The sequence below is a fragment of the Fundulus heteroclitus genome, chromosome 21 (genome assembly GCF_011125445.2).
Source record: "Fundulus heteroclitus isolate FHET01 chromosome 21, MU-UCD_Fhet_4.1, whole genome shotgun sequence".
Taxonomy (NCBI): domain Eukaryota; kingdom Metazoa; phylum Chordata; class Actinopteri; order Cyprinodontiformes; family Fundulidae; genus Fundulus; species Fundulus heteroclitus.
Window position 1 is genome coordinate 18,037,080 of NC_046381.1, and position 13,543 is coordinate 18,050,622.

The 13,543-nt window shown below is 39.3% G+C and overlaps 1 protein-coding gene across 1 annotated transcript; it reads left to right on the plus strand.

The window, feature by feature from the left end:
• Positions 1 to 1,794: 1,794 nt before the first annotated feature.
• si:dkey-118j18.2 lies at positions 1,795 to 12,502 on the plus strand. The gene is made up of 5 exons (XM_012857342.3): positions 1,795 to 2,325; positions 2,507 to 2,588; positions 4,574 to 4,733; positions 7,614 to 7,746; positions 12,074 to 12,502. The coding sequence occupies exons 2-5, from the start codon at positions 2,569 to 2,571 to the stop codon at positions 12,292 to 12,294; spliced, it is 534 nt and encodes a 177-aa protein (XP_012712796.1). The 5' UTR covers positions 1,795 to 2,325; positions 2,507 to 2,568; the 3' UTR covers positions 12,295 to 12,502.
• The last annotated feature ends 1,041 nt before the right edge of the window (positions 12,503 to 13,543 follow it).

Here is a 13,543-nt window from a genome sequence, read left to right on the forward strand (position 1 = left end):
ATGTCTACATCGAGCTCGCAGCATCCTTAAGGACTCTTCTCACCCGGCTCACAGACTGTTTTCTCTCCTGCGTTTCAGGCGTTTCAGGTGCCTCCGGACCAGAACCAACAGACTAAAGAACAGTTTTTTCCCCAGAGCTGTCTCTTTATTGACCCCACTCCCTTCATATGCTGACAAACTCTCCACTTCCTCCTCACACCTGCCTCCATTTTTTTGTTATTTGTAATACCATACTGTTTACTTGCACTATTGACCGTTACTATAGTAACAACTGTTTATATGCATCTTGCACTACTTACCTTGACTGGGATATTGATTTGCTCTGTTTATTTACAGTACCAGTTGTTTACATATAGATTGCAATACCGTACTTTAACTGTAATATGCAATTACCTTCCACTGCTCTTTAAGTCGGATAGCTTCTGTCCAAACTTTATTTATTAATTTTATAGTAAAGTTTATTCAATTTATAGTATAAACTCTGTTATAGTAACAACTAGTGTATATCCTGTACTTGCTGTTATTGCACTTCTGGTTAGACCTAAACTGCATTTCGTTGCCTTGTACCAGTACCTGGGTAATGACAATAAAGTTGAATCTAATCTAATCTAACTGAATAATCGTTAACTGCTGTATACATTCTAAAACATGCTATTTGCTGAAAGAACAACCCACTAAGAGCAGTAATTAAGCCAAATCTGTACACAATATTTACATTCAAGCACCTTTTGCTGTCTATATATTAATACGATAATCAAAAATAGTCAAAAGAATAACCAATTAGCAAAATAATCAATAGTTGTAGTTATGCTGTTTACTGTTTTGGCATATATATATATATATATATATATATATATATATATATATATATATATATATATATATATATAAATGAATGATCTTAATTAAATTACCATGTGTGCATTGAATTGATTTTTTATATATATTTGCCATTTGCAGTGCATTTAAAATGTGCAATAAATGTTTTTATGTAAAAATGCTTTATTTTTATTTTCTTCAAATGCTGCAGTGCAAATCACATCATACATTTGTATAGATTCATTGATCCAGCAATAGGTACAGTACAGGTACATGTCTGTGGTACTCCTTGTGTCCATAAGGCAAAAACAATGCATACATAGCATTCCTTTTCTTTCCTCTCCTCCCTTCCTTTTCTTCTACTTTTTATTCCTCCTCTTTCTTTGTGTGTAAAGTTTGATGGAGGGGGATTCTGGTGTGGTCATTTTACTACTTCATTTATTTCATATTAATGTGTACTCACCTGACAGCATTTATTATAATTACCTGTTAGTATTAAGTGGTCATATTTGGCAAAAGGGCTTTAGGATTCTGACAGCATCATGTACAATACAGAAAACACTTTCTCACCCATTTGATCCTGTCTATTGTGTGTATTTACCTATATATTTTTCTGCGACTTTTTCCATTTCTTTTAAAATGTTTATCATGGAGAGCATTTCTGTAAATAATGTAAAAGTTCATCTGTACTACATTCTTTGTACTCTTCCCCCATGTTTAGCATCAACAGTTTATGTGCTCATTTCCTCCACTGGGTGCTGGTGGATCAGCCAATCAGTTCTCTCTGTTTTAAAGCCTTCTTTACTACTTTCATGTTTTTACTTTAGCAGCTCTTTTTGAGACTCGGGGGTGTTTTATGAATATTTTCTTAACTTACAGGGATAAAATTCTAAGACAAATCGTAGAATATGGGAAATTCTAAGATTTTTTCCTAAAATGACGTCACCGAGAGAGTCACTTTTTTGTTTATGTGTGTATGTGTGTGTGCTAGGGTTCTTTGTGAGTACGGGCATGGGAGTTTAAAAAAAAATCTAAAGCGGCAGTTGGACGCAAAACACGCCAATCAGTTAACGGAGAAATTGGTGCGCGTGAGGGGGGAGCTTACGGGAAGCGGCTCGCGCATGTTAACCGCCCACCTCGGCAGCTGAAGGCAGCGGAACAGCAGAGGATGCAGGCGGTCTCTCCGTGTTAGCTTCAACTTCGCTAGCCTTCCTTTAGCTCCAGTTCAACGAACATCTCCGTCGAAGGGATAGCCAGCGGTGTGGTGTGAACAACGGAAAGGCGTGTTTATAAAAACGGCTCAGGTTCTTTTTTGTCGTTTTTGTCTTCCGGAATAAGTGACTAAACGCTGCTGCCGTTTTGGCCTGCTACACGGATATCCTAGCTAAAAAAAACTAGCCGCAGCCTCTCCTGGAGCTTTTTCACCCGACATCCCTCGCCCCGAAACAGAAAGAGAAATGCCACACCTCGCTGGCAAACTCAGGTGGACGTCTCTGTCTCTTTAAAGTAAGTTTGCCTCTATACTGGACGGCTTGCCAATTTTTGACGAAGTACTTTTTGTCCTCAAGTTGCCACATGTTTAAAGTTGCAGAAATGCTACAACATTGCTCGCGTCTTCGCTAGCAGCGAAGCAACATGACGGGATAAAATGTTGCTGTCCTGTAACTAAAATTGTTCCTGTCTACAGGGGGAAGTGGTGTGATTCCTCAGCTATGAGACTCTCCTCTCGGTTATAAACGGTTTTATAAAATGGAGCTTTACTGGTATATGTAAGTGCATCTTTTTTTTTCTTTGTTTCAACACAACTATTCAACTAGTCTTTGAGGTTTCTTGTTGGCTGGTAGACTAATTCCACTGGTGGCTACTTTTTGGTTGCCTTTAACCAAGATGTTGGTACAAAGTTTTTTTTCTTTTCTTTCTATGAGGTTGGTTATTATGCAAATAAGCCTTAATTTAGGGGTTAACAAACCAACACCTCTAAAAGAGGAAGAGTAGTTTTACTACACGGATATTTGCTGCACACAGAAACTAGTGGGGGTGGAAGGGGATCTGCAGAGGAAAGTAGATCAGAAACCCACGCAACAGGAAAGAAAATGTTTGTCATGACAAGTAAATAACGAAGTTTGTGTTATTTAAAGACGTGAACCTTTTAAATGGAAAAAAATGCCTTTTTTTTGTAGGTGTAAAGGCTGAGAATCTGGGGTAATTTATCAACCTTTTGCATCAATTTACAATAAAATAATTTTGACAGTAGTAAATCACAATCTTAAATAATAATAAAATCTTGCTGGTAAAGCCCTGAAAACATTGATTAGTCTCTGATGAATAATCGTGTTTCTTAAATGGTGAATATGGACCTCTGTTATTGACTATAATAATCCCCTTTATTATTCAGCCCAGTAGTCATGTGTGTTCCTGCGTCTTATATTTCTCCCATTGAATGCGACGACTGGCTCGAAACAAAAACATGTTCAGCTTGTGTTGTATTTTTTTTATTCAAGCGGATCAAGATGCATTATTTCATTTTAGTTGATGTTTGAAATATAGGCGCTTGATTTTTCGCTTAACTGCTTTATGTAGTATAAATACTTATTATTTGGTCCCGGAGGTTTCAGCTAGCTACTCCAACATCTGCCATTACAGAAGCGAAGTTCTTCCACCATAAAATAATCTAGATCTCCTAAACACCATAATTGATATAAGCGGTATTTTATGATCCTTTAAACTGTTCATTTGTGTGTTTGGGCATTAATATACACACAAAAAATGATTATTTACACATGAAAAACAGGCGGGGGGGCAGTGCACCACCCATTATAATCCTGTGTGAGGTGCATACTAAAAATAAAAAAAATGCTAATTGTTTTATATAAAAGTGAAGCGAAATGAAAACCAAAAGTATTGTTGCAGTTTTTCGGGAAGTGGAGAGACATTATTTTTTTATGCTGCCTTACTTTTCTTTTGGGTAGGTTCCCTGTCCAGTCAATAGTGTTTCACACAGGAAGATAATTCATGGTGCACAGCCTCCAGTCAGTCACATGATCACCTGTCAAACAGCTGGCTAGGCAAGGCAAATTTATTTGTATAGCACATTTCTGTACAAAGATAATGCAAAGTTGCTGACTGTAACATGCCTACCCAAAGGAAACTGGTACGGGCTTTGGTACGTACAGGGACGGTAAAAGTAGCTATAATTTAGACCTAATTACTCAAAATGGGTAGAAGAGGAGCACTCCGAGCACATTGCTTCAGATAATGCCCAAAAAAGGAAGTGCAATGAAGAATAGTTAAAAGAATCTTCTCAGTAGGAACTAAAGCAGACAACAGTGAACTGAGAAAAAAAAACCCACCAGTGGCTACTTCTGCTGCCATCCTCTTCTCTCTAGTCAGAAGCTGGATCTTTGCATAGCATCAAGCGTAACTGAACCATATTTTAGTTGCGAGTTGGGACAAAAACAATACGATTTGCCTGTTGTACTAAAAAAGACAAAGCTAACCAATAAACAAGCTTAGAACAGTGTGCGTTTCTGCTTTTCATGCATTCAAACACCAATGGGACATATTCACAAACATCGGCTGCAGATTCACGTGTGTTTGGGAAAGTGCAAAAAAAAAAAAAAATCACTGTATTTTGTAACAAAATAATATATTGACACTATGGCAGAACTAATAAGGGTGGTTTAAAAAAAAAAAAAAAAAGTTGAGAGCCGCTGCCCTAACCCTCCCCTCCCCCTTGTCTCTCCTTTTCCCACAGAGTTGTCATAATATTCATCATCATAAAGATCGTCTTCTACGTGTGCTGGTACCGGTCAAGACAAAGGCAGCTGGCGGCATACTTGAGCAACACGCGCAATGCACAGATAGTCATCGTGGGAGGAAGGGCCTACCTTCATCAGATGTGTGAGAGACAGAATGTGAGTGCGGAGCCTGCGTCCCGTTTCTAAACTGCGTCATTTAGCGGTCAGCGGCGCCAAAGTGGTCGTCTGCTTCCAGCGTGTCTTCATTATTGTGGCCCTGGACGGTTTCGAGGGTTTCTGGGATGAAGATAATCTCTTAATAGACATGGTTTAGTGAGTAAGAGGAGCGCGTAAGGCACAGTCGAATAAGGTCACCGCTGGCTGGGTGATGCTTTAACAGACGAGTTGTTTGTGGTCTCTCACGAATGCAGAGTGCGTTTCTCGCTTTTCTTTGATTAGTTACTCTACATATTCTGTACAAGATGCTCTGACAGAGTTCAGTAGATGCATCGGCGCTTTCACTTATGTGCTTTTACATTTCCCCTCAAGTTCATTAAAAGTAGCTAGGTTTAACAGAAATGTAGACATGCAGTTCAGCTGTGTTTTATAAGAGCTTTTTGAAGCAATGTTCTTAGGAAGTTCCAAAAAAAGTAAAAAAAAAAAAAAAAGTTCTTAGGAAGGAACTAATTTACAGTCAGCTGTGTGCTCTGCTGTTCAATGAAGTAGAAACATTATCAGTTACTGTTTAGATATTTTTGTTCTTACTTGATTCTTGAACTATTTCAAACATCCATTTCGTTTTTTTTCGTCTCGTGAAGCACAGAAAGTCGACAAATGTTATTCTGATCTTATCGGCTTGAGTGTGTAAGTTGTAAACTTGTAAAACTTAGTTACGTTTTAGCGGAGCTCAGCTGAGTTTTGTGGTTAAAAAAAAGGTGCAGAGATAAAATTAGTTTACTGTTATTATGTAGAGTATTTCTAAAAAAAAATATATAATTTACTTACCAGTTTTTCTTAACTCTAGGTTGTTTTAAATGTCTTTTTTTATATATATTTATTTATTATTTGACATGTTAAGATATTTTTTCCTCTTTTTGTTCCCAATCATTAGTGACTATAATATCTTTCTGCTACCTTCTGAAATGTCAGTAAACTGTATTGTTATTCTTTCTAACCAGGACTGATCCTGGTCTGCAGATTAAAAGAAAAAGCACTTGCTCCATTCTTCTGGCTCCTCCTAATAGCTGATCTGTGGTGTTTGTAGCCATTGTTATCATTCAGTATGACTCTCATCCCGGCTGATGCCTAATTCTAAGTATATGATTTGCCTCAGATTACAAGTTTCTCTTTTAATCGCCTGTTAAAGGTTGTTTTATTTGGGTTGGTGCATCCAGTGATCATCCAAGGAACGGCCTTAGATGACCTCTTCCTGTTTGGCCCCCCAACCTGTAAATCTCATAGCCTTTCTAAAAATCAGTGGATGCCATCGTCATGTTTTCCTTTAAAAACCTGCCCTCTTGAAATATCAGGAAATGGAGAACTGAATAGGAAAACAAATGAGTCATTTTAGTGGCAACAGATTTTTCTTTTCTTTTTCTAACTTGTCTAGTTGCATCTAAGGACAGCCACTGGTATTTTTAGCCTTGTTTGGATTACTTGTTCCCCAGGAAATGCCCCATTTGTAAAAGAAAATAAATGATGTCGCTGAAACTGCACAATGCCAGAGTGCTTTAAGCCTTGCCCCCCCCCCCCCCCTCCGGCCATTTATAATATCCTGTGCTCTCTGAATGTTTGTAAGACATGAAAGAACACGCAGTCTAGTTGCAGTTGTCGGCGTCTTATCAGGCAAGTATGCGCTGCCTATAATTACACGCCACTCACAATCCCTCTCACCTTTAACCAAAAACTGTACACTCTCCGTATTTCTCATTTTCCTCCAGCTTCCTCCCCCTCCTTATCACACCGGATTATTAATTCTGCTGTTCGCTCCCACTTCCTGTCATTTGCATTCTTCCCATTTTTATTTATTAGTTTGTTTTTTTTACGTGCTATTCCTTTTTTACTTGTGTTTTATTTATTTTTTTATATGCTGCCCTCCCAGCTGCCTTTGCTGTCCCAGGTGGATAATGTTCTGTGTTTAGCTGGCAAAGGAATGTGCAGTAGGGAGGTCTTGAGGTCAGCCATGACCCAATACAAAAGGAGTATGAACCTACTCTAACCGTACAGTTCCCTTAGAGCGAGGACGGTCATAATATGAGAGGGAAAACTTTTTTAAATCCTTTATTTGATAAAGACATTGATTTTTAGACAGCCAGCTTTCTCTAAAATTGGATTTGGTGTATTTCTCTGTCTGCAGAGGTCAGCTGTGCTTCTCAAACAGTCCCCAGTGGTTTTGTGTGGTGGCCTAATACTAGAGCGCATGACTTGATGTCTGAGGTTGAGAGGTTTAATTTCATTGAGAAGAAATAAAGTGATAATTATTTAAAGTTTTGTCTTAGGGTAAATGTTTCAAACTTGCCCGTCTGTGCTGCTTGCTTCATTTCTCCTTTTTCTCTGACACCCACAACAACGGGATGATCATTTGAAACAAACGAATCATCATTCTGCATTATCTAACGGACCCTTTCTATTCTTTTTGAGGTGGATATAAACAGAAAGCTTAAAGCTCTTTTAGTCAGTAAAGCGGTTTAAGGTTGAGGGCTAATATTTTCTTCAAATCTAAAATAGAAAATAAATATTTTAGATTTTTATCCTATATTTTTTTCCCCCCATTCTGTCCACTATGTACCGTTTCTTTAAGGGGAAATGAAGTGCTCCAAACTCTGTTAAAAGTCTCCCCGGTTAGCTTTTAATCCATCTTTGGCCTGGAGCAAACTTTTCTCAGGAGTTACAGCTGTAGAAATTCAATGTGAGCTTAACCGTCCTCTCCCATGTCAAGCCAGGCCAGTCGGTAACTTAATAATCCATGACTCTGTCAGTGCGCGCTGCTGTATCTTCAGTGCTTCTGCTTTTTGCAAGAATAATTCTATTGACGCTGCGTTTCCTTCCTCTCTGTAGCAAACGTCTGTCTGGCCCAGCTGGTACGGCGTCCAGGATGACCTTTCGGCCGAGGAACCCTCCTCAGCTCTGCCTCCGACTGCATCCTTCTCCCACCTGGAAAGACCCCCGCCATACGAGGCGGTCTCTGGAGGTAGCAAACACATACACGCTAAGAGCTCAGTAACACGGAAAGCTTTCGCTTGTTTCCTCATACGTGGCTTCTTTTAACCAGAGCCAGGAAGCCCAATTACTATACCTTTTTGTCCCCTTAATGAGTTTGGCTGCTATCCACTCACATGTATTTAAAAGGCAGCATTGAAGAAATACAGTGCATGTCTAATAGATACGTGGGTTTTGTCAGTTATTCTGTGTTTAGATTTGTTCATCTTTCCATTAACGTGGACCACTTTCCATGTGCTTCTAAAAAGCCTCCCACGGTGGTGCAGCTACCATGTTTCATGTTAAGGATGGTGTTTTCAGTGACGTGGTGTTAATTTTCCTCCACTCATAGTGGGTTTTTTATCTTGTTTTTCAGACTAGAAAGTCTATTTTAGAACATTTTTGCCTCCATTTATTGTCAAAATTTTCAGCTACTTTTTTCTGCCACTCTTTCATAAAGTTCAGATTTCTAGAGAGCACAGCCTGACGTTGCTGTCAACAGGTTCTGCCGCCTGAGGCGCTTCTCTAGAGTTACCTCAGGTCACCTGGGTGGTTCTTTCCACTTTACCTGCCGTCAGTGAAGGTTGGCTGGTTTGCAGCTGTAACCTGCTCTTCCCATTTTTATGAACGATGGATTGCCTGGCTCAATGAGACATTAAAAACTAGGGATGTTTTTTGTTTTTAATTTACCAAATCCCTGCTTAAAGCTTCACAATTTTCTGTGCCTGGTGCTGCTTGTTAACCGACGCTCTCTGTAGCTTTGATTGAAAACCAATATTTATGCAGCCATTCAGGTTTCAAACATGCATCTATTTACTAACTAGGTGTCCTCTAAAGACTACAGGTTCACGGGAGTTTATGTAGGGTTATGACTTTAAATGGTGACAGCATATGGTTTTCAGATTTTTATTTGTAGGACTTAGGACTTTGTGTTGCTCTGTCACATAAGATCCCAGTAAAAGCATTGACGTTTGTAGTTTAAAGGATATAAATGCGTTTGCAATGGACTGAGTGGTGCACTTTAAGTGTTTTTATAGTCGGCTCTATTATTACCCTGTATCATTTGTTTGGGCTTCTGCTTGAATTTATTCACACCTTATCACTGGCAATGGTGGGAAAGTCCGCTTTGCTTCGTCACGACTTGTGGTTTTCTGTACAGATGCAGTTTCAGTGAGACAGAGGAAGTTCGCCCTGATGCGGTAGTGAGGGAGAATAAAGGCTTCGTGCCACACAGGAAAGTAGCCACCGCTGTGTGAGAATCATGGGAAATCCAGCAACATTTTCTGCCGATTGAGTTTGATTACCAGTAAAAGCTTCACGCATCTGTTATCTTAGCAGTTCTGGCAAAAGCAAACAAAGTAAAGTATTAATCTACTTGTGTCAGTGATTTAATGTTTTATTCGCTGACTTTGCTGTTCCCTCTTCACAAATATAAATTAAAACAAAATCATTCCCGCTGATTTGAATTTGTGAATTTAATTAAAGTTGACGCGAGCTTGCTGCGCTCCTCCAGTCGATCCGTCTCTGAACTGAACCTCAGACTTTAAGCCTCCTGCAGTAATTTGCATGTCGTTTCTGAAGTGCTTGTTTAGTCATATAGCAGGATGTGGTTATAGTGGATGGAAATGGTGACATCTCAAGTAATGTCATTAGGCGATGGGGCCTTTTGCATTTCACTCTCACTTTTTTCTGTTTTTTTTTTTTTCCTTCCCCCTGTCATATATCATTGTTGGGCTCCTTGTTTTTGTCGTATAATCTGTGCAGGAAGGTTATTAGGAAGACCAGTTTCTTCTGAGGCAGGTTTATTATGACCACATAAATTCCAAACAAAATAAAAAAAAAAAAAAAACTTTTACCTCAAAGTCTGGGTTTTTTGAGATGTGAAAGCCACACGAGTTTTTGTTCCATTGCACTGTTCCCAAGAACAAATAGCAGTTTTCTACTGTACATTTTGAATCTGCTGACTATTTTCTAGTTTTATTATAATAATAATAATTATTATTATTATTCACAAGTATTTTTTTTAACTGAAGAATAATTTAAAAGTATATACATTCCAAAAGAAATGCATAAACTGTAAAGTTTCCTTGTTCTTTGACCTCACTTCCTACATTGTAAAAGTGTTTGGATCAGAGATCAAACTTAATGAAATCTAGTCAGATTGAATATTGTGACATTTAGCAGGATAAATGTGAATAAAAACTAGTCTACATTAGTTACCTAAAATATAGCTTGAAAAAGTATTGAAACCCTTGAACTTTTTCACATTTTGTCTCATAACCCCACACTTCCACGGATTTGTATCTAATAGACCAATATAAAGTAGTGCGTAGCTGTAAAGTGGAACAGTTCTCAAAATATTTGGGTTTTTATTTGTCCTCTTTACTGTGATATCCCTCAATAAAATCCAGCGCCCACGGCTGCCTCCAGACGTCACATGGTTATCAAACAGGGTCCAGCTTTACTGTTTTCACATTCTGCACCACTTTCTCCCCGACCTGCTCTGCTCTCCTTGCTGTTTGTTCACCAATGTTCTCCAACAAACCTCTGAGGCCTTCATTAAACTGCTGGATTTATATTCTGATTAAATTTCATACAGATTGACTTTTTTTCTTTACTTGTTAGGTGATTCTGACGCAGTTAGTTGGATTTTATTTAGGGCTGCCGGCATGAAGGGAAGGCTGTAATGTAAAGTGATAAAGTTCAAGGGCGTACATGCTTACTTTGCAAGCCATGAAAAATATTGCTTCCTCGTATTTCAGTTGTAAAAGTTACCGCAGTGGACATCAATTTGCTTAGTTGATCGGTTTCAGAAAACCAAAATATTTAGGACACAGAATAGCTGAGTCATTGTTCTATTCGTTTGAGGTTTGGTTGGAAATGTGGTGCCTTCAGGGGACTCGTACTCTGCTGTCGACCTGTCACGTGTTTTCCACCGTAACTCGTCTGCTAAGTATGTCAGTCATCATTTCTCATGTTTTCTTAGTTAAAATCGTATTTTTTTTAGCTTTACAGACAACACAGTAAATGCTCTGCTGAGAGCACAATCAGGATGTGAGGCAACGCCTCCATATTACTGAGCAAAGTGTGCATAATGGTTATTATACACCAGTGTTAACATATTTCATTTACATTGGGATGAAAGGTGTAAAATTAGTTATTGCAGTGATATTGGTCTCCATGGTTTGCCCTCTAATACTGAATAACTGCCTCATTATGTTTTAAGGAAAATTGCGTGCTGTTTAGACTTCTGCTGTGGGAGCCACCCCTAGCATTGAGCACATTGCAGTCAGTGAACCTTCATGAATGCCAGGCAGAGCACCTGAACCATATAGCATGACGATGCGGCCATTGTTACCACATATAAACACAGGTTACAGGAAAGTCCGAGCAGTGTTGCATATGGATGTTCAGGTGGTCTCAGGGGTACTTTCTCCTCAGCTTTCACCTAGCATCCATGCAAACTGCACTTTTTTTTTAACAAACAGTTGTTTGCACTGCCCAACAACACTGCCTGAGGGGCTTTAGCGTTCAAATAGTCCTTAGCAGCTAATGTTTAGCAGAATTTAGTTGCAGGACTCTGCAATTTGCATAGACGTCTAAACAGAGAGACCCTGAGAGACTCAAAAGTGAGAATACACATTTGCAAGTGTTCATTTCAAATAAACTTAATCAAGTTTCATTTTAATGTGACATGTTAAAAAAGGGCTTTAAAGAGTTAAAAAGACGAGCATTTTCTAGTATAACTTAATGGTTACCTTAATGCTAAACGTATTAATAAAGTAATAGTTTTAATACAATGTAAGCTTTAGAACTCATTGAATGTGTTTATTATAAGGAAATGGTATAGAGCGATATAAATGTTTTAAAATGTTTACAATTCTAAAACCCTGTAGAAGGCAGATGATTAAAACTTAATTTAGGAAACTAAAATCTTAAAATTAAATCACTAGGATTACATTTTTAATAGGGCAATAGAGCCAAACAGATATAAAGTTGAATAAGTAGATGCAAGCTCACTAAAGTTCAGTTGCGCCAGGCTAAAAAGAATATGTTTGCATCTAAAAACTTGTTCAGGTCGTCAGGAAGGCCGTTGGAAATGTGAATAATAGAAATGAGGGGAAAAAAACACCCCATCAAAGACCTGAGGACGCCTCCGGTGACCTGGGGAGTCCTGAGGCGTTGTGGGCTAAAGGCAGATCTGACAAAGATCAATAATGGGTTTAGAAAGCATTTTTAAAATCAAGTGATGTTTAAATCGGACCATCTTTCTATAGAAAGCTTATAACTGGGGGGCGTGGCATTTTCTTCTCTTGCAGAGGATGACCTGAAGCCGCCTCCCTACAGCGAATGCGCCCAGAGCGTCGAGACGGACCGCCCTCATCTCTCCTCCAACACTCCTCTCATTTCCGAGGGAGGAAACGCCGTTCGCATCGGCGAGGCTCCGCCCCCATACACACTGACTCCGCCTACAGCAGCCGGCCCCCAGCGCGGCCCTCTAAGCCAGAGCGAGCCTCTGCCAGAGAGCCGGGCCGCTTGAACAGCCTCCGATTCCAGTTTGCCTTTCTTCTTCCCACCCCCCCCCCCCCTCCTCCCATGCACTGCCTTCCTACATCCAACCTCAGTGATCGTTGCCAGCCTTACTCTCACAACAAGAGAGCAAATGTTTATTTGGGTGGTCGTGCGCCTGTGTATGAGTGTGTGCATTTGTTGGTTTTAAAAACCAATTTGCTTTTCTACTTGTAGTAAAGAAGTGGTCATCTGATGAGTTTGGCAATAACAGATGATCGCAGCAAGCCTCCGTGCCTCGGGTCAGGACCGCAGAACCTGCCTCCCAGCAAGAATTAAGAGTAGAAAGAGGGACTTTTAAACTGTGTTCTCTTTTATATGTTTTCCTCTTGCTGTTCGTCTCCGATCTCCCGCAGAACTGAATTAACCTCTTCTATTCTTACAGCATGTTTGGTGGAAGTGAGTCGGTGTCGACCAGATTTTGTTCCTGGTTTTTATATTTTTAACCATGTCTCTGTTCTTCAGTCTGTTCAGGACACCTTAATTCAGCACCAGAAAATCTTGTTTCGACAATCTAAAGCATCTCGAGGCACCAGGTGTACATATGCATAAGAGGTAGTCGGCGGTCTACTCGCTGCAACGTTGCTTCAGTTGAGCAATCTAGAAATGCACTAAATCATTTCCATGAATAGGTGGTGGGGATTATACTGAGACATTACTTTATTTAACTGAATGGGGGTGAGCAGAGAAGGGGCACAAGGTGATGAACCACTTGGTAGAAAAGATTTAACCATCAGGACTCCACTTTTTTGCTTCTTTATTCCAACATGTAAACACTTAAAAATAAAATATAACATAAAAGTGCTTAAGCAGTGAATTTGAATAATGTAAGATTAAATCTACCAATTTTTAAAAAAGCAACTAGAAACACCTTAATGTTGATTGATTCAATCATCCACTGAATTATTTTTCTATAACAGTTGCTTTAAAAATGAGAGATAACCAAAGGGAAAAAAAAAAAAACTCCTGGTCTTTGTAATCTTGCGGTGAATCTGCTGCCGGCGGGTGGACTGGATGCTGTCCAAGAGTCATATTTTCATGAATGTTGCTGTTTGGGGAAATTTTTTTAGCTGTCTAATTAGGAGACTGCATTTCATGGATCTGAAATTGTAATTGCGCTCCCAGATAATTTGGTTCCGATGTTCAACGATGCTGTACTTCGGTGGCCAGGCCGGGGTTCTTTGTAGTAGCACAGAGCAAGAAACTAAAACCCAAACTCG